This window comes from Grus americana, chromosome 2 (assembly GCF_028858705.1).
Source record: "Grus americana isolate bGruAme1 chromosome 2, bGruAme1.mat, whole genome shotgun sequence".
Classification (NCBI taxonomy): Eukaryota; Metazoa; Chordata; class Aves; order Gruiformes; family Gruidae; genus Grus; species Grus americana.
Genome location: NC_072853.1, coordinates 120,274,959 through 120,294,793, shown reverse-complemented (window position 1 = coordinate 120,294,793; position 19,835 = coordinate 120,274,959). Strand labels below are relative to the sequence as shown.

The 19,835-nt window shown below is 39.7% G+C and overlaps 1 protein-coding gene across 6 annotated transcripts in view; it reads right to left on the bottom strand.

The window, feature by feature from the left end:
* ULK4 (unc-51 like kinase 4) overlaps window positions 1–19,835 on the bottom strand; it is a 257,174-nt gene that overhangs the window by 94,749 nt on the left and 142,590 nt on the right. For all 6 annotated transcript variants that reach the window (XM_054814066.1, XM_054814067.1, XM_054814068.1 and 3 more), the window contains one exon: window positions 16–121. In XM_054814066.1, coding sequence (XP_054670041.1) covers window positions 16–121 — 106 coding nt within the window. The remainder of the gene's footprint in view (window positions 1–15; window positions 122–19,835) is intronic.

Sequence of the window (19,835 nt, the reverse complement as noted above, 5' to 3'; positions counted from 1 at the left end):
ATAGAGACAACATACCTTCTTCAAAGAGCAACATCATGTTCGTGCTTTTATTAGCAACCATGTTATTCAGTAAGGCGATTACAGTTTGCATTGTATTCCCAAGTATACTGTTTTGGTGTTCCTGTAAAAACAACAGCAACAAAATAACCTAGTTTTTCTTTTGCAAGCTTAGAAAAAGACTATTCCCTTCCAAAAAAGTAGTAATACAAAAGCAATACCCTCTCAATCCCTTAAAGTTCAACATTTAAAATACTGGAAAACCAGCCAAATATCTTAGTAGAGAATATCAATTTCAGGGAGCCAAATCTAAAATCTTGGACCAAAACTTCTCCCATGTTCTTTTGAACTAAAAGAATTCCTAGTTAGGTCTAAAATTTTAGGACTCTCTAGAAATGGCATAGAGCTTTATCAACCTAATCTCTGTATATTCAGAACCAGGAACATTTCCCTTTGTATAGTATTTCTATTATGGTATTAATTTTACTCTTTTCAGTTTCAACTTCATGACCCACAGTAAGTCATAAAATTTATTTGTGGTTTTTGTTTGTATACTTTCAAAGTATAAAATTAATTTCACATGCATGTTAAAGACCTATTTCTGTCACGAATTGCATCACTCATGATGTCTTTCTTATGCTTGATGATTGCTTCAGTGATTTTTCACAATTTTCTGAGACTATACTGATAAAAGGAACGTGTCAGGGTTTATAACGAACTTTATTTTCCTCTGTTGTAGTTAACACACTTGCACACTCAACCTGAGAAGGGTGGATAAAGCAGTGCGATCAAAATATTTATTTATTCACACTAGTGACAGTAATAACTCAGGTAACTTCCAAGAAGCCAAAACATGAGAAGCTTTTCCAAATCTGAATCTAGATATAAATATAAGCCTGAATACACTTCAAATCTTCCTAGAAGATTCCGGAAATATTTTGTCTAATTTTTCAGATTCAAGCCAAATACAAACATACATCCAAAGTGAAAATAACAATATTAAGACAAAACTGTCATAATTTCACATATTGTAGACTTTTCACATGCACCTAGATGATTTCCATACTTCCCTTTCCCATCTATCTCTCAGTACTGATACCACTCAACCACTTCACTGCCACAAAATATGCCATCTCTTCTGATCCATCTCCTGTCTGACAGTAGGCCTTCAAAAACAGTTACATTCTAAGTTGAACAAGACAAAAGATTATTGGTCTGAAGTTGGGTTAAATATTTCAGATGACAAAAATCACTTCAGCCCTTGAATACAGTCAAAGAAACACTCTCCCTGAAAGTTCCTTTAAGAGACAAGCACTGGTGGCCAAGAACAGTTTATTTTCTCTATCTCTTTGCTCAGGTATTTATGATCTCCTGTCTCAGATGTATGCTTGAAAACAACAGGAGTAATCTATCCTTCCTTGGGATAATCTTATGACCATCTAAATAACATAGCTGGTGCAGAATTAGGCTGCTTGACTGATAGCCAGCAGCAATCACAAAGAACATATTTTACCGTTCTTCTAAGAATTCACTTCAAGTCAACCTATGAATGGCATTCAGAGTGATATCTCTAGTTTATAAGCCACTTTTTGGGTTGGGCCAGGACTAAGTCATCAGCACTGCATTTAGGATAAGTCACACTATCTGAATACCTGTCTGGAAATGTCACATAACTGGTTGCAAGAAATTCTCAAGTGAGACACTCCTGATTTTTATTTCTTGATTAGCCTGATAAAATGCAGAATACTGTGAAATGCATCTTCAATGTCACATTGGAAAGTCCTCTGTTACAGTGGTATAAAGGGTTATGTTAAGGGAAGAACAAAGGTTTTCCTTAAAACATTTAACTACTGAAGGAAAGGGTTTGGCAGGCAGAGGCTGACAGTTGCTTTAAGAGATTAATTTCTGTTTCTGCACTCAAACCCTAAAATTAAATGTTATTATTTCCTGTAAATACCATGAAATATGGTACTGTGTCCAACTCTGGGATCCCTAGTTCAAGAAAGACATGGGCCTGTTGGAGAGAGTCCAGAGGAGGACCACAAAGATGATCAGAGGGCTGGAGCACCTCTCCTATGAGGACAGGCTGAGAGAGTTGGGGTAGTTCAGCCTGGAACAAGGGAGACCTTACAGCAGCCTTCCAGTACCTGAAGGGGGCCTACAAGAAAGCTGGAGAGGGACTGTTTACAAGGGCATGTAGTGACAGGACAAGGGGTAATGGCTTTAAACGGAAGGAGGGTAGATTTAGATTAGATATTAGGAAGAAATTCTTCACTGTGAGGGTGGTGAGACACTGGAACGAGTTGCCCAGAGAAGCTGTGGATGCCCCCTCATTGGAAGTGTTCAAGGCCAGGTTGGATGAGGCTCTCGGCAACCTGGTCTAGTGGAGGGTGTCCCTGCCCATGGCAGGGGGAGTTGGAACTAGATGATCTTTAAGGTCCCTTCCAACCCAAACCATTCTATGATATACATGATAAGGCATGTAATACATTGACAGACAAAGAAATATAAAAACATCCACAGCCTCCTATTCGACTTCAGGCTGTATGAATTTTCTATTCATACTAGAGCACTTTATACTGGATCATAAGGAGAAGCGACAAGGAAGAGTGGCTCACAGCCTTTGAAGGACTGCAGTTTCCTGCTAAAGCCTAAAAAAAAATTATATATATATATCCAAGAGCCCCAAAGTTCTATTTACTTTACATAGCACTTTGAGACATCATTTATGATTTCTACAAAGAGTACAATAAATACCTGTTCCTCTGAAAGTTTAATATACAGCCTGATGAATTTAAAAGCAACATTGCAAAGTATAAACACTACATTCTTCAAAAGACAAGGTAACCGATACAGAAAAAAAGATAGCATAAAGCCATGGTACTAAAAATAAATTTGAAGTTATTTCCTACAGATAGCTGAAGGGTAAGAAAAACAGTTTTTCAAAAGATCAACAACGTGTTTATCTGGTAGTCTAGCAGCACAGTATCTTATTAATTCTCCTACAGAACATTTAGAAAACAATACATTAAAAGGTAGGAATGAATATTTGTGTTATTGAAGACATTGATACATACACTAAAAACATAAAATTAAAAGCAAAAAAATTCCACAAGTGCCAAAACGAGAGCTGACTGAAATATCTTCTTTGCAAGTACAATATTTCTATTACTGCCCCATATATTTGAAGTGAACATCTTGAGTAAAATTCCCTTTTGAGATATACAAGAGACACTGGTAGTTGCTTACAAGAGCAATCTTTTGCATTCACTAGGTTAGTAACATTAAAATGAAGCCATCTTCACTTGTAATGGAGATCAATTATACTATACAACTCTCTACTGAAAGACTAGCACTCATGCCTTTACTTATTTCAAAGCATACATAACAGAACTTATCTTACCCTAAACACATATAAACTAGAATTCAAGATGCAACATAGATACGTTAAGGAAGAAAAATGGCCTCTTAATGAATAAAATAATCTTACAAATTGTATACTCAGCTGTACTACTAGAGTTTTAACGTATGTATCATAGATGGATTGTGACAAGATACTAGGTTTCAAGAAGCTACAGGTACGCTTTACTTTTCCAAGTCATCGCTGATTGCTGTTAGACTCGATTTTAGAGGTTTATATAAAAATATTTAACTTCATAATCCATCTAGGAGCAAAGCTGATCTAATTTGTGTGCACAGCATCACAGACTGTGGACATTTAATGAACAGTGCACTTGACAGCTTTAATAAAACATAGCATTTGCCAGCAGAGATAATTAGAATTGAAGCAGCAAAATTCTAGTGTTTGGCAACACAGATGAAACAACTTCATTAAAATGTACAGCTTCGGCGAATGAAAGGCAGGAAAGCACTGGACCCTGAAGAATTAGCCTTCTCAAAACTAATTGCTTCAGTGCTTAAAAAGGACAGCTATGAAATACCAAGGGCATAACAAGGAAATACTAGTATAAAAAAAAGGAACCACAGAAGATAAATCAGACTTTTCAAATAGGACTGCACTGTATTTAGGCCATTAAACTTTTCATTCTAATTTTGAAGGGTTGTACGTTAACAAAAGAAATAATTTGAAGTATTTTTTTAAAGCCAGTTAGGTAAGAGGGTGTGATTTAGCAAAGTGGGAGTAGGAATCTTGACAAGATACTATCACTAAAGCTGCCATTTCTCTTCCTTTAAGTGGATTAGAACTTAGAACACCATAGGCAAAATACAGTATTTTAATTACATTTTAGATAACAAAAGAGATAGCAATTATGATAAGAAGTTACCAATTTGGCAGACTTCACATACATGCCTCCTACTCATGTGTCTAAGAATCCAGAAGAAAATGCACAAAATGCTATGTTTACAGAAATGCTGTAAATTAAATCTAAGGGACACTATATACCACAGTACTACTGCTCGTTCAACATAATCAGAGGGATTAAACTTTATAAAGGGGCTCTTCTTCTCAAGCTTACATATGACCTATGAATTAAGTTAGGTAAATAAGGGGATGTAACAAAATGAAGGCTTGATTTCTCATACATTTCAAGAAGAAAATTACAGAAATGAACCATATCCAAATTATATTTACTAAAAGATGCCATTTCTATGTGATGATTCTTTGGCACAGTATAGCTGAGATAAAATAAACCAAAGCATTGATGCTAACAAGGACCTCTAACAAGAGCACAGTAATATTACATTTAACCTAGCTTATTTTGATATACTGTATTACTTTGTACATATGAAATAGAGGATCAGAATTTTTTCTGGACATAACAGTAGAACCCTTCTGTATGAAATGTTATTATTAGCATGAGCCTGTACGGGACATTCACAACAGCATATGCACTATTCTTCAATCACAAGAGGAAGCTCACTGAGAAACAAATTTAATCCAGCTATGTACATAGTTGGTTAATCTGGTCTTTAACATCTTGTGGCTTTTGATGCATATGATCAGCTGTGCATTAACTTAAAACTTAGAGTATGGATCTTTAACATTAGGTAATATTATTCTTCTTAGTGATGACCTAAGTCAGAAGTAAGCACAGCCATGTCCCTTGCTGCTCTGTTTTTCAAGAATCAGCCTTTTGAAAAGCACAGTTTTAATAAAGATAATATTTCAAACTATTTTCCTCTGGGTATGGTCGTACAATAAGGTGCAACCACTAATCTGGCAACCAATTTCTGGAATAATCATGCTTTTCAGATGTATCACAACAGCAATATATTCAGTCCACGCATGAAGATCAGAAGTTGTGCAACTTTCACAGAAATTCCTGTTGGAGTATTTAGGGGGGGTGCGGGGGGCGGGGGAGGGGGGAGGAGGCAGGAAAAGAATCTGTATTCTTAGTCACCAAGTGCTTAGGCAAAGTCAATCGAGGACAGGGAAACAGTAGTAATTTTGAAGGACTGATGAAGGAGAAGGGATACCACTAACAAAACCTAGAATGGCAAGTACCAACCAACAGAAAGCAGTAGTGTTAGTCTTAGATTTTGTTCTCCTACCCACTGCAGCACATGATGAAAAATTTCACAAGATATTTTTTGAGAAGTACACCAATTTTTGAGAAATATATCAATTTACTAGTGTGTTCAGATTTTCAGAGACCTAACAATCTTTCTTTTTATTCTGGAACTCATTTGTTACATCCTTTTCATTTCCCCAAATTCCTTCTTATCTGGGAGACAAGGATACAATTTTATCTGCGTTAATGGTCAGAATCTCACGAGGCGTAAGGAGGAAAAGTGACATTTACAGCAAACAGAGCTCTAAAGAACATTGCCTCTGTAGAATGAAAAGATGAAATTTGTTACTTTTAGAAAACCAGCTTCTGTCAAGATCATACAAGTACTTTTGTACAACAAACATTAAGAACTGAAAATATAAGGCTAATAACTTATAGAAGTTGAATAAACCATGCTAATCCAAGAAGGAAAATTTAAGTAGCAAGTTAAGGATTACAAAACTGCCCTGTGTTAGCAAGCACGAGATTTCTAAAGAAATTATATAAAGAGAAGAATACCTAAATCTGTTCAGAATTAGGAGGTAGACAAACTTCAAGGTTAATAAGAGGGAAATCGTATGAAGGCTTGTCATAAATACTACTTTATACATGATGAAAAGAGAAAGATGCCAGGATATCAATATACTTTTAAAATTAACTTATAATTCTGATAGTGTAAACTACTGGAGTCCCAAATTTTGAGTAAGAACTCCTTTTTGTCCTTGCTTTTGTTTTGTATTTATCTGACCAAAAAACCATCTATTGGCATGAAGGTTTCTGTTAGTAAATTTTCAGTGAATCAAGCAGTCATCTTGGGAAGGGGGGGAAACAACAACAGCAAACCAACAACATGAAACTAATGGTCCAATTCAGTGAAATTCATGTACCATTTTTTGTCTAATTTTTGGACAAAGGCAGGATAAATTTTGTTGCAGCACAACACAGAAAACAACCAGCCATACGATCTTACATTCACTGTTAAAGAAGTGCAAAACAACTCAGCAGCATATCTCTAAATGCAGTGCCATTTCTTTTTCCTACAGAATTGCACCTAAATTTCTGGCACCAATGAAACCTCAAAGCTTCTCCTTTTGCTCCTGAAAACCTTAGGGAAAGAACTCATTCTCAAGGCAGATTTTCTTTACTGTCAGAGGGAGCCCGAACAGACTCCCCTCTCAAGTAGAGTCAGGCTCCTTCGCAGGAAGCACACTCTGAAGCAATCTCCTATAAAAACATGATTTTACCCATTACCTAGAAAGAAGCATCCAAGCAAATAGCTTTCTGACTATTAAAGCTATTCATTGTGGATAACACTCAGAAACTCCTTTAAAAGAAAAATTTGCTCAAGACCAAAGTGACAATATGCAAAAGAAGCTATACACATATCTTACTCTGGAGAATTAAACTTCCTTAAACCAGGGATGATCCCGGCACCCTGGAAGAATTCATGCTGGTATGTTCTGAAGCAATGAAGCTCTAGAAGTAATTGATACCACAACAGCAGTAACTTGATATTTAGTGTCATAAACCTGTAGATACCTTGCAGAGTCTCAAGTATCAGTGAGGCATTTGAACTGCAAAGTCACTTGGGAGCTGCAATCAACCATTACACTGAGAAATTTCCATATCAAAATACTCACTTCTCAGACTTGCGTTTTCAGCTTTAATTAAAAGCTAATTCTTAAACAACTTCAGACTGACAGATACCAATCAACTGACACCTTTTTTCCACATGGATTTTGCTTTGATGTAAAAGACACTTTGCCACTATAAGGAAAGTAGTTTAGATGAGTTTGGGGAATTTGTTGGTGACATTTTTCATTTAGAGAACATAGATTCATTAGACCTATCCAAGGATCATATTAAAATTTTTAACTGGAAAAAGTTTGAAGGGTTCAGAATGGAATTTCTGCTTAAAATCATGAAAAGAGACACATGTTGAATAGGGTACTAAGTAAGGGCACTCACCTAGGATACTGAAAATTTAGCTTTGAGTCTGTGGTGGGTTGAGCCTGACTGGGGCCAGGTGCCCACCAGAGCCGCTCTCTCACTCCCCTCATTCACTAAACAGGGGAGAAAAGGCATAACGAAATGCTTGCAGGTCGAGATAAGGACAGGGAGAGATCACTCACTAATTGTTGTCACGAGCAAAACAGACCAAACTTAGAGAGGGAATTCATCTAATTTATTACTAGGCAAAAACAGAGTAGAGGAATGAGAAAATAAAATCAACTCTTAAAACACTTCCCCCCACCCCTCCCATCTTCCCGGGCTCAACTTCACTCCCGGCTTCAACCTTCCCCCCCTCAGCGGCACAGGGGGACGGGGAGTGGGGGTTACGGTCAGTTCATCTCACGGTGTTTCTGCCGCTTCTTCATCCTCAGGGGGAGGACTCCTCTCATCGTTCCCCTGCTCCAGCATGGAGTCCCTCTCACGGGGTGCAGACCTTCAGGAGCAAACTGCTCCAGCGTGGGGTCCCCCACGGGGTCACAAGTCCTGCCAGCAAACCTGCCCTGGCGTGGGCTCCCCTCTTCACGGGTCCACCGGTCCGGCCAGGAACTTGCTCCAGCATGGGCTTCCCACGGGCCGCAGCCTCCTTCAGGTGCCTCCACCTGCTCCGGCGTGGGGTCCTCCACGGGCTGCAGGTGGAATCGCTACACCCCCTCATCCTTCCTCCATGGGCTGCAGGGGGACAGCCTGCTTCACCATGGCCTTCACCACGGGCTGCAGGGGGATCTCTGCTCCGGCGCCTGGAGCTCCTCCTCCCCCTCCATCTGCACTGACCTTGGTGTCTGCAGAGTTTCTTACATCTTCTCACTCCTCTCTCCGGCTGCAAAAGCTCTCTCTCTAAGTGTTTTTCTACTTCTTAAATATGTTATCACAGAGGCGCTGATTGGCTTGGCCTTGGCCAGCGGCGGGCCCGTCTTAGAGCCGGCTGGCATTGGCTCTGTCAGACACAGGGGGAGCTTCTAGCAGCTTCTCACAGAAGCCACCCCTGTAGCCCCCCCGCTACCAAAACCCTGCCACGCAAACCCAACACATTCCACCCCTCGCCTCTGTGAATCACATATTTAAGAATTATTAAAACATATTCAACAGAAAAACTACACACACACTAATCACATCTACAAGGAAAAAGAATTCCCCCCACCAGAATCAAAGCAACACTATCACAACACTAAACAAGAGTAGACAATACACACAGAATCCACCTCTCGTCCCTTCACCGCTATTTCACTCTCAATCTACGTTCAGTCAATGTTTTGCTCGTTACCTACCTCTTCCAATTACTGTCCTTATCTCGATTTTCTCCGACCCCACGTTGGGCGCCAAAAAGACTGTGGTGGGTTGAGCCTGACTGGGGCCAGGTGCCCACCAGAGCCGCTCTCTCACTCCCCTCATTCACTAAACAGGGGAGAAAAGGCATAACGAAATGCTTGCAGGTCGAGATAAGGACAGGGAGAGATCACTCACTAATTGTTGTCACGAGCAAAACAGACCAAACTTAGAGAGGGAATTCATCTAATTTATTACTAGGCAAAAACAGAGTAGAGGAATGAGAAAATAAAATCAACTCTTAAAACACTTCCCCCCACCCCTCCCATCTTCCTGGGCTCAACTTCACTCCCGGCTTCAACCTTCCCCCCCTCAGCGGCACAGAGGGACGGGGAGTGGGGGTTACGGTCAGTTCATCTCACGGTGTTTCTGCCGCTTCTTCATCCTCAGGGGGAGGACTCCTCTCATCGTTCCCCTGCTCCAGCATGGAGTCCCTCTCACGGGGTGCAGACCTTCAGGAGCAAACTGCTCCAGCGTGGGGTCCCCCACGGGGTCACAAGTCCTGCCAGCAAACCTGCCCTGGCGTGGGCTCCCCTCTTCACGGGTCCACCGGTCCGGCCAGGAACTTGCTCCAGCGTGGGCTTCCCATGGGCCGCAGCCTCCTTCAGGTGCCTCCACCTGCTCCGGCGTGGGGTCCTCCACGGGCTGCAGGTGGAATCTCTACACCCCCTCATCCTTCCTCCATGGGCTGCAGGGGGACAGCCTGCTTCACCATGGCCTTCACCACGGGCTGCAGGGGGATCTCTGCTCCGGCGCCTGGAGCTCCTCCTCCCCCTCCATCTGCACTGACCTTGGTGTCTGCAGAGTTTCTTACATCTTCTCACTCCTCTCTCCGGCTGCAAAAGCTCTCTCTCTAAGTGTTTTTCTACTTCTTAAATATGTTATCACAGAGGCGCTGATTGGCTTGGCCTTGGCCAGCGGCGGGCCCGTCTTAGAGCCGGCTGGCATTGGCTCTGTCAGACACAGGGGGAGCTTCTAGCAGCTTCTCACAGAAGCCACCCCTGTAGCCCCCCCGCTACCAAAACCCTGCCACGCAAACCCAACACAGAGTCTCTACTGGAATTGGGTTGTGCAGGGATTTGAATATTGGTCTCCTTAACTCTGCATTCCCAAATCCATCATCAACTGTTAAGGAATAGGTCTCTATCTCTTCTCCCTTCTCTATAGCTAACTAGTTGCTAAATTAGTAGTTAAAAGGAGAAATTGAGACTGACTCAGTGATTATACTACATACTGAGGTGTGCAACATCCAGACTGAAATACTTTTCCTGACATTTTCTCTAGCAACTGAAAAAACCCAAACAACTGAGCAAAGTCTAGACTTTTCTGAGGAAGTAGAAAGGGGAAAGGGATGGGGAAAAATATCTGTTGTCCCTCTTATTCCCAAATTGAATGTTATATTCTTCGTACTCACAGACTTAAACTCGGTGGTGCTAGAGAAAAAGGTGTTAATTAGAAGCCACGGGCTGACAAAGAAACACAGAGAAATGGAACCTGTTTGAATGAGGAAAGAATGCTTTTTCCCTACCATAATTTAGCTGGGCTGAGGCAATATATAGTCATTGAATTGGGTTTGTGTGGCCAGGTTTTGGTAGCAGGGGTGCTACAGGGGTGGCTTCTGGGAGAAGATGCCAGAAGCTTCCCCCATGCCCAACAGAGCCAATGCCAGCCAGCTCTAAGACAGACCCGCCACTGGCCAAGGCTGAACCCATCAGTGATGGTGGTAGTACCTCTGGGACAACAGAGTTAAGAAGGGGGGAAAAAAGCTGCTGAGGCAACAGCAACTGGAGAGAGGAGTGAAAAGCTGTAAGAGGAACAACTCTGCAGACCCCAAGGTCAGTGAAGAAGGAGGGGCAGGAGGTGCTCCAGGCACCGGAACAGAGATTCCCCTGCAGCCCCTGGAGAAGACCATGGTGAGGCAGGCTGTCCCCCTGCAGCCCATTGAGGTCCATGGTGGAACAGATATCCAACTGCAGCCCATAGAGGACCCCAGACCACAGCAGGTGGAGACACATGAAGGAGGCTGTGACCCTGTGGGAAGCCCACGCTGGAGCAGGCTCCTGGCAGGACCTGTGGCCCTGTGGAGAGAGGAGCCCACACCAGAGCAGCTTTCGTGGCAGGACTTGTGACCCCATGGGGGACCCATGCTGCAACAGTCTGCTCCTGAAGGTCTGCACCTCATGGGAAAGACCCACGCTAGAGCAATCCATGAACTGCAGCCCATGGGAAGGACTCACATTGGAGAAGTCTGTGGAGGACTGTCTCCCGTGAGAGGGACCCCACGCTGGAGCAGGGGAAGAGTGTGAGGAGTCCTCCCCCTGAGGAGGAAGGAGCAGCAGAGACAACGTGTGATGAACTGACCACAACCCCCATTCCCCATCCCCCTGTGCCACTAGGGGGGAGGAGGGAGAGAAATCAGGAGTGAAGGTGAGCCAGGAAGGAGAGAAGGGTGAGGGGAAGGTGGTGGTTTTTTGTTTGTTTTGGTTTGGTTTTTTTTAAGATTTGGGTTTTTTTAAGATTTGGTTTTATTCCTCATTACCCTACTCCGATTTGATTGGTAATAAGTTAAACTAATTTACCCAAGTTGAGTCTGGTTTGCCCATGACAGTAATTGGTAAATGATCTCTCCCTGCCCTTATCCTAACCCACGAGCCTTTCGTTACATTTTCTCTCCCCTGTCCAGCTGAGGAGGGAGAGTGATAGAGCAGCTTCGGTGGGCACCTGGTGTCCAGCCAGGGTCAACCCACCACAGTCATGTTGTCAAAAGTGGCAGGAAAAATGAATTTACATATTTAATTTTAGGGTTTTTACTCTTTGCTTTATGCCTTCCACTCCAAAATACTGTTTAGTTTGCAATACATTGTTTTTTCACACATTCACCTTTATTCAATCTGTAAATGCAACAGAGAATGTTGATAATTAATTTATTCAAATTACATTAAACTTGAAAACAATGGAGGGCTGTTACATCAAAAGGAAGCATCTGCTGAATCTTCTGTTACTCGATTCATGATATAGTCTGATTACATATGGCATCTTCTCAATAATTTTATTATTTCTTATTTTCTCTTATTAGGCTTTTCAGGGATTATCTAAGTAGTTAATTACTAGTCTGAAAAACATTAAGAAATTCTCACTTTATCTTTTTTTTTTAAGGCAGCCTGTTACTCAATCTTGGATACCTGTTCATAGAGGTTTTGCATTTTCTCCAGAGACACATGCATTTAGAAAACAAACATACTCAACAATCAGACTGTATCAGCTATCAAGACTTCTCTCAGATCAAAGTACACATCCCACTGTGTACAGATATCCTAGGAAATTCACCTCCCAGCCTTTCCCCACTCAAGATATTCCTATAGCAACAAACTACATCTTCTGTTAGTCTATATCAAGGCACCAAACCACTAAGCAGGCAATAGGAGTGCTAACAATATTCCTCAATAAACAGACTGGCAGAGGTGCTGAAGAGTAATGCAGCCCGCATTATTATCCCATGAGAGAGTGTGCATCACTTTCATGTTCCTGTCCTGGGCTTAGACAGACAAGCAATTATACTCTAAGCAAACTATACTCCTACTATGACACTAGACAAACAAGCCAAGAGAAATTATGAACTGATTGCTATAAGTGAAAACTCTATCTAGCAAAACACTGTGTTTATTAAGTGTAAATAAATAAAAAAAAGTTAAATAACTCCACCTATCATTGCAGTACTTTTTTGTGGTGTTATACTCAATAAACATTAACTCTCAATGCTAAAATCGTTTGGTTAAGAGTAAAATTCATAGAAACTCTAAAGAAATATTATAGGGAGATGTTATTTAGCATGCTTTTTCTTTGCTTAATATTTGTGGTCAGGACAAGACAATCCATGATTGGCCAAATACTTAAATTATAACAACTCCCTTTCAAATTACCAGCTTCCTCCCTTCCTTCTAACATTGCAGAAGGTCACAGAATTGATTATCTGCTCCATTTTACCACTATTGTTTCCAGACAACTGAACACTGAAAAAAAGTATAATGGATGGTAGACTCAAATACATGTTTGGTTAGTTGGTTTGGGGTTTTTTTTAATCAGTTAATGAAGGACCATTAACATTAGCAGACCATTACTATAATCAAATTATTACTTAGAAATCCAGGAAATGAAAAATATTTTAGGTATATTGCAATATCTCTATGACATATAGTAATAGGGTTTAATGGGTAAACTATCTCTGTAAAGTTTCTTCTTCTATAAATTAGTGGTATATAATCTCTACTCTCAACTCTATCTCAAGTTAATGTTCCCTGATAAACAGTATGTATATTACCCAAACACACTTTCATACCCCATGTATCAGTGTTATCTTGGCACCCATTCAAGAACTCAAGGATGAATGCATTTTCTTCTTATGCCAAGCTGTGTGTATGAAGTCAAAGAATAAAAAGAGCTGGGGTGAAAGTGAAAATCAATGGTCTGAACAGAATTGAACTATGATACTGGAGCAAAGATTCAGAATTTGAAGGCAAGATTACAATTCAAACTAGTCCTAACTGTGTGTGCGCCACAGCGATTAAAACTCTAAGCGGATTTAATACACATATTTAAGCTAAATAAGACTTGAAGTATTTGCTACCTCTCTTAATGTCAGTTTACAAAAATAACTATTTTTGAAATCCAGGCCTAAAAAATGTAGTGTTCATAGCCACCAAAAATCTCACTGCTCTCAGAGAAACAAGTCTGGTACTAAGAGACACATTTGGGAATATACGGAAGGACCAGTTTGGATTCATAGCCAAATGACTTCTCAATTGGAACAAATTAAAAAAAACAAAAGGAAGCAGTTTCTTATTCTATGTAAATACTAGATTCATGCTTTCTCTTGTAGACATAACAGGAAGGAAGCTTACTGTTATCCAAAAATCTCCCACAAAGATCTGACCCACTCATCAGCCTAACTTGGTGTCTAACAAGCCACCAACCCTATTCTTTAATCAAATTCTGTGCAAAGTTAACATGATTTTGTTGCTTTATTACTGTTTACCAGAAGGAATGCCATGTAGTTAGGATGAAAAATTTAAAAGAATAAAAAAAATCTAGAGACTAAAGAGACAGAACTTCAAGGTTAAATCACAGTACGTTCTCCGTGCTTAAATTGTTCCACGATGTTGCTGCAGTTTCCAGAATCCAGAGTTTGCTTTTAAATTAGTTCTGCCTGTGGTGGCAGAACCAGACGGCATACATACCTTGGTTATGCTGGTCTGACACAGAAATAAGATTTTTTCCTTTCATCATGATCTTTACTACTTTATTTGTTTTCTTCCTGTTTTGCATTTAATACTTTGTCTCTACCTGTGACCCTAGAAAAAGTGAACGTGATGAAGTTCACCTTAGTAGGTCATATTTCAGGTATGTATTTCAGCAAAATACTTATGAAGTGACAGTCCCATTTTAGCTCTATAATATACTGACAGCATGAATACATCAGTCACAGGAATTATATCCTCCAGCCACTGGAATGCACTGATATTGAAAGACAACAGTTTCCTTAGCCAGCAGTGGTCTGCCAGTGATGCTAGGCTATGAAGCAGAACCAGAACTGATGAGAAGGAAGTAAAATAGAGAAAGAAATGACAGCTAACAAGAATGTCAATAATAATAACAATTATTATTATTATTCAAAACATATTTGCAATATGAGGTTTATAATAATATAAATTTGTATGTGCTAGTAGATTACTATTCTTGTGAATTTAAGATGGCACCTAAAAGAGGGTAGACTTAGGTTAGATACAAGTAAGAAATTCTTCACTGTGAGGGTGGTGAGGCACTGGAACAGGTTGCCCAGAGAAGTTGAGGATGCCCCCTCCCTGGAAGTGTTCAAGGCCAGGCTGGACAGGGCTTTGAGCAACCTGATCCAGCAAAAGACGCCCCTGCCCAAGGCAGAGGGCTTTGAACTAGGTGATCCTTAAAGGTCCCTCCAACCCAAACCATTCTACAATTCTATTATTTAGTCGAGTGAAACATCCACATTTTAACACAGCAGCTGCTATTAAATAAAAGGCACAGACAAAGCACGAACAGTTCTCATCACCCAGAATATTAAACTAGGAAGACAGAAAACAGAAATTACTTCATTGAGTGTATAAAAAAAAAAAAGTATAGCACAACAGATTTTGTAATGGCCTGAGTCTTGCTCCCATGGTGGCAATCTCAATAGTGCCAGGCATTAGACAGTTTGAAAAAAAAATCACGGTACAGATATACTCAGCACTACATGGTTAGCTGGTACCCCACTGGTACTCCCTGAGGCACTTGCCTGGCACAAGCCAAGCATCACTTCTCAAAACTCTCACTCTCTGTTGCTCTGAAGTCAACTCTTACATTTCTAAGAGGAGCAAGGGCACAACTTTAGATGTAAAAGCTGGTCTTAACTCAGATCTACAGGAATACAAGGAAAGGACACCAATTCTGCTTTTCATAAGCATTTGCAAAGCAGCATCAGATGTCATGACTTAAAAGAAAGTATGCCTCTTGCTGCTACATGTGATCTCACCCATAATTTATTCCATTTTTGTAGGAGATAAACAGAAGTATCAAAGACAGAATCAAGAATGACTAACATAAGCAAAATAGGAAACTCTTCTAAATAAGTCCTATTTCTTTCACAAAGACAGAGGAAGTTATTCTGCATTTTATTATTAACATGCTGAACACCATTTTTTAACTTGCACATCTTTCCAGAGTTATCTCCAAATGATTTATTATAGTTTTCTTCATACTCTCACCCCACCTCTTCCCCCAAGTAATTTCTATTTAGGTTCCTACATATTGATTCAAGAAAGGAACTTTAGGAATACAGGTTTGAAATTGGTATATGTTACAAAAATAAACTGTAGTTAATTATATTAATATTCCAGTCATCATTTCATGTTTTCTTTCAAGCACAGGTTCAATTCAAACATTCCTGCTTTTCATGACTGTTAAAGAAGTTATCTCCGGGAACCACAGGAGATACGCTATGGAGGCACTGGAAACATAGTGCCTTCAACCCCCCAAAAAGTGACCTTTTTCCCTCCTCCTCATGTAGCTCATTTAAGTAGTAAACAGATACTAAATGATTATTCGAGAATTTATGTCTATTGCTTTAAAAGGGGGACAGGATACATTAAAAGTATATATGTACACACACATAAATATACATACACACACACTTTCTTGTAAATTGTTTTAACTGATATAAAAAGATTCAAATGAAACTATCCTAACAACACTGAAAAATGAATGATTTGAGACTTTATGTTGTTTCAAAACAGAGCTAGATTTTCCATTCCCTCAAACGTTCAAGACTTCAAAAAAACATTCCCAGCCCGCACTGACACACTCTGTAGGTTCTCCCAGCCCGCACTGACACACTCTGTAGGTTCTCACACTAACTGTACCCCACAGTGGTTCACTGTCTCACATGAAGTGTAGAGGACTGAAGTTTTTCTATTTCTCCTCATTTCAAGTGAAAATCCAGATCATCAGAAGCCTCTGCTACAGTGAAAATTTAATATATACAAACTGAAGCAATTTCAGTAGGAGATGGTGAGAGATGCTTGTAAAACATCTTGCCTAGTAGTCAAAATACTTATTTTGAGCTTCAGAAACCCAACGTCAGCCATTCCCTCTGGGTGATTCTGAACTTGGCCCCTTCCCTGAAGGTATTCCTGGTTAGTAGGCTACTGGTTACCCTGAGGTCTGCCTTTCTCCTCTTCCTCCCATGCCACTTTGTGCAGAAATTTCACCCTGAACACAAGCAGCCTTTCTCAGTGAAATCTACATCTAAATTGGAATAATATCATGAAACACTGAAATAACCCGAATATCTCCTTCCTCAAACAATACACTTGAGTCCTGAAACCATGGAGCCATGACCAGTTCCTATCAGCAAGATACTGCTGCTCTGCCCAAGTTGTCTACCAACAGAGAGTAGTTTTATTCTCATAAGAACTCACAGCCTGAAAAGGAGCTGGATACTTTTAGATCAAAGTAGCATTCTATTTCTGAGAGGCATAAAATATCAAGAACTACATTTATTATCACTAGAGGCCAGACAGAAATTTTAGCCAATATAGTGTGACACAATGTGTCATTGCACTGCAAAAGGAAAGAATAAAGAAAACAAACCAAAAAAACCCCTAAAACCCCAAATAATTGAACCACTGGATTAAGATAGCATAGAAACATGTTTTATGTGAACTGATTAAAATACTGTTCGTTAGAACACGAGGTCCTAGTAATAACTGAAGGAGTTATTTTTTTAATTACTTATTATAAGTAATTTTACAGTTATTAAGGTAACTATGTTAGTATTTTACTTCATTTCATTCAACCTACCCTCCCTGAATAGTTATTCATACTGAAAAATGTGTACAATAGATGTGAGAGGGAATAAAAGGATGAAAGAGGAAAACAGCTAAAATATATCTGAAAAGCTGGTAACAGGAATTTTACAAAAGCCAGGGAGAGGAGAGTAGGGTATCATTAGCCATTTTCATATCCTAATGGAACATGCAAGTTTCAGTCTGTTACTAAGAGTGGGTCTGTGGCAAAGAGCCCAAATGAGGTCTGAGAAAGGATAATGTACCTTTAATGATTGAAATAGCAAGAAAATTAAATCTAATCATGTTTCATTAAGCATACTCTAGCTCCCATTTTTACTAAATTATTTTATTATGATTTCCCAACTGTCTGTTGAAATAACCTTTTACAGCAATTTAATTCACCATCATAAACAAGTCTCATTTCTCACAATGAAGTCCCCTGGGATTAGTGAGAGGAGATGGATAATCTAAACCTTGCCAATCCTGCAGCCACTAAGGTAACCACTCAGGGAGACAAAGATTTTTGTTTTCCTATTTGTGGCTGAGATCATTAAGATATAATTAGAAACGTATTCATGAGTAATAGAGCGTCTGTTATGGAGATACCATTCGCCCAACAAGCATCTTCTATACCAATCTTTAATAAGAAGGGCAGCAGGCATAATCCCCACTTCACTCTCTGGAGAGTTCTGCATTAAATGGACTGCATTAGACATCCCTCTTGCTCCCCCTTTTTTAATGGAATCTTATTCAGGCATCCAGTGTTTTCTCAGACTCCATTGTTACCATCAAAACTGCTAGTCTGTTTGCTTTCAGCAATATGCTCCTGCAGTGCCATCCAGATGTGAGCCCTAAAGACAGCTACGTGCAGTGAATTTAAATCCTGCTCCAGAACTTGTTACAGAGCAAGCAAATGTGGAACTTCACAATATATAGTAACAAACGAATTGCACTATTTACAGAATAATCCTTGGCTCTCTGCAGTAGTGAAAGGAGCTATTGACCCTCGCACCCGCCCTTTCTGCTTGGTGCGTACTTTACTCATTCGAGTAAAGCAGCTCAAAGAAATCTGTTTTGTTCTTGTGCGCAATCCAATTTATTGCCAAACTCCATATCAAATCACGTGACATAGCAATGGAAAATCAAAAGTAATGTCACTCACCAAACAGTGCTTATGTATCTGCCATGGGGATCAATTTATGGCTACCACTTAAACTGCAGAGTGAAAACCATCAGTGACCATATGCAGTACCATGATGTTAGAACATATTATTATTGCTACATATAGTAGGCAGAGCTTTGAAAGAGACCAAGTAAATGAAAAAGAAAGAAAACAGTTCTAGGGCACAATTTTGCTTCCTGTACCCACATGAACGGTAAAGAACTACTTGCTCAAAGCAAGCAAGGGGCAGAAACCGAACCTTGTAAAACAAACAGGGAAGTTGAAAGACAAACCTAAGAGAAAAAAAGAGGCTACCAAAATTACAGCTGACTCTTTGAGATGATGCTACTGTTATAATTAGAAAGTTACAGTGGGTAAACTAAGAGTGGATCATGGTAGGTTTAATCTTTTCGCATATATTTGACTACAAATCTATTTTAGCAAAGCAATGATTTTTAAGCTTGCCTAGAAAAACATTTTATAAAACAAAATATATTTAGAAACTAAGCATATAAGACAATGAGTAAATGACTACAGTTAAAAACAGAAAGTTGAAAGCAGAATATTAAGATTTAAATTGTTTTGCTTTGTGGAAGACTGACATTCTAAAATCTAATTATCATCCCACAATATGAACTCTTCAGGAAGACATTAACATAAAGAATGCATTATACATGACTGAAGCCAAACCAAACAAATTTCTAGATAAATTATCAGAGTTCAGAAGCATAATGTGGAACCCTCTGCCAACCAGAAACCATTCATGGACATTCAATATTCTTTTACAAGTTCTATTGTGAAGCACACAATAGCTTATTACCTTAGTCATCAGAATGCAGCTGGTCAATAAAACTTACAGTCAGCAACTGCCACATTCCTACACCAATATTTATTTAGAGGAGATCAGGAGATATACCTCAGCTGTTTGACAGAACAGTGATAATGTCACAATGAAATTCTGGCCACAAGATCAATAACTCTTGTTCTGAAAAGCATGCATCTCAGTTTTACTTCAGTATGTATTTTTCCTTAAGTGCTTTCTCTTTGCCTTGATATTTGCATTAGCGGGAACAGTAAATTGGCAGATTGGTCTTAATCAGCCTGACAAATACCAAGTTTGGAAGGAATGAGATTTTGCTCCAATACTGCTTCTACAGCAAAAATAAATAAATATTTAAATGTAGAAATTCATTGCCTTGGGTGAACATTTTCATTGACGGTGATTCATTTCTGTGTGACCCATTTAAAATTTCTCATTAAATTCACACGCACTATGGTTAAGGTCAGGATTTCTCCCTGTAACTTCTAATTCATAAAGGACATAATTTGCTATTAGACTTGTGATGCCTCACGTTAGGAAGAATCGTCACTCTCAGTCTTTCTGCAGCACTTGCATTTCACGCATTTGCAGCATGGTGCTACAGTCTCTCCCCTCTTCACAAGGTCTCTTTGTGCCCTTTGGCTCAACCT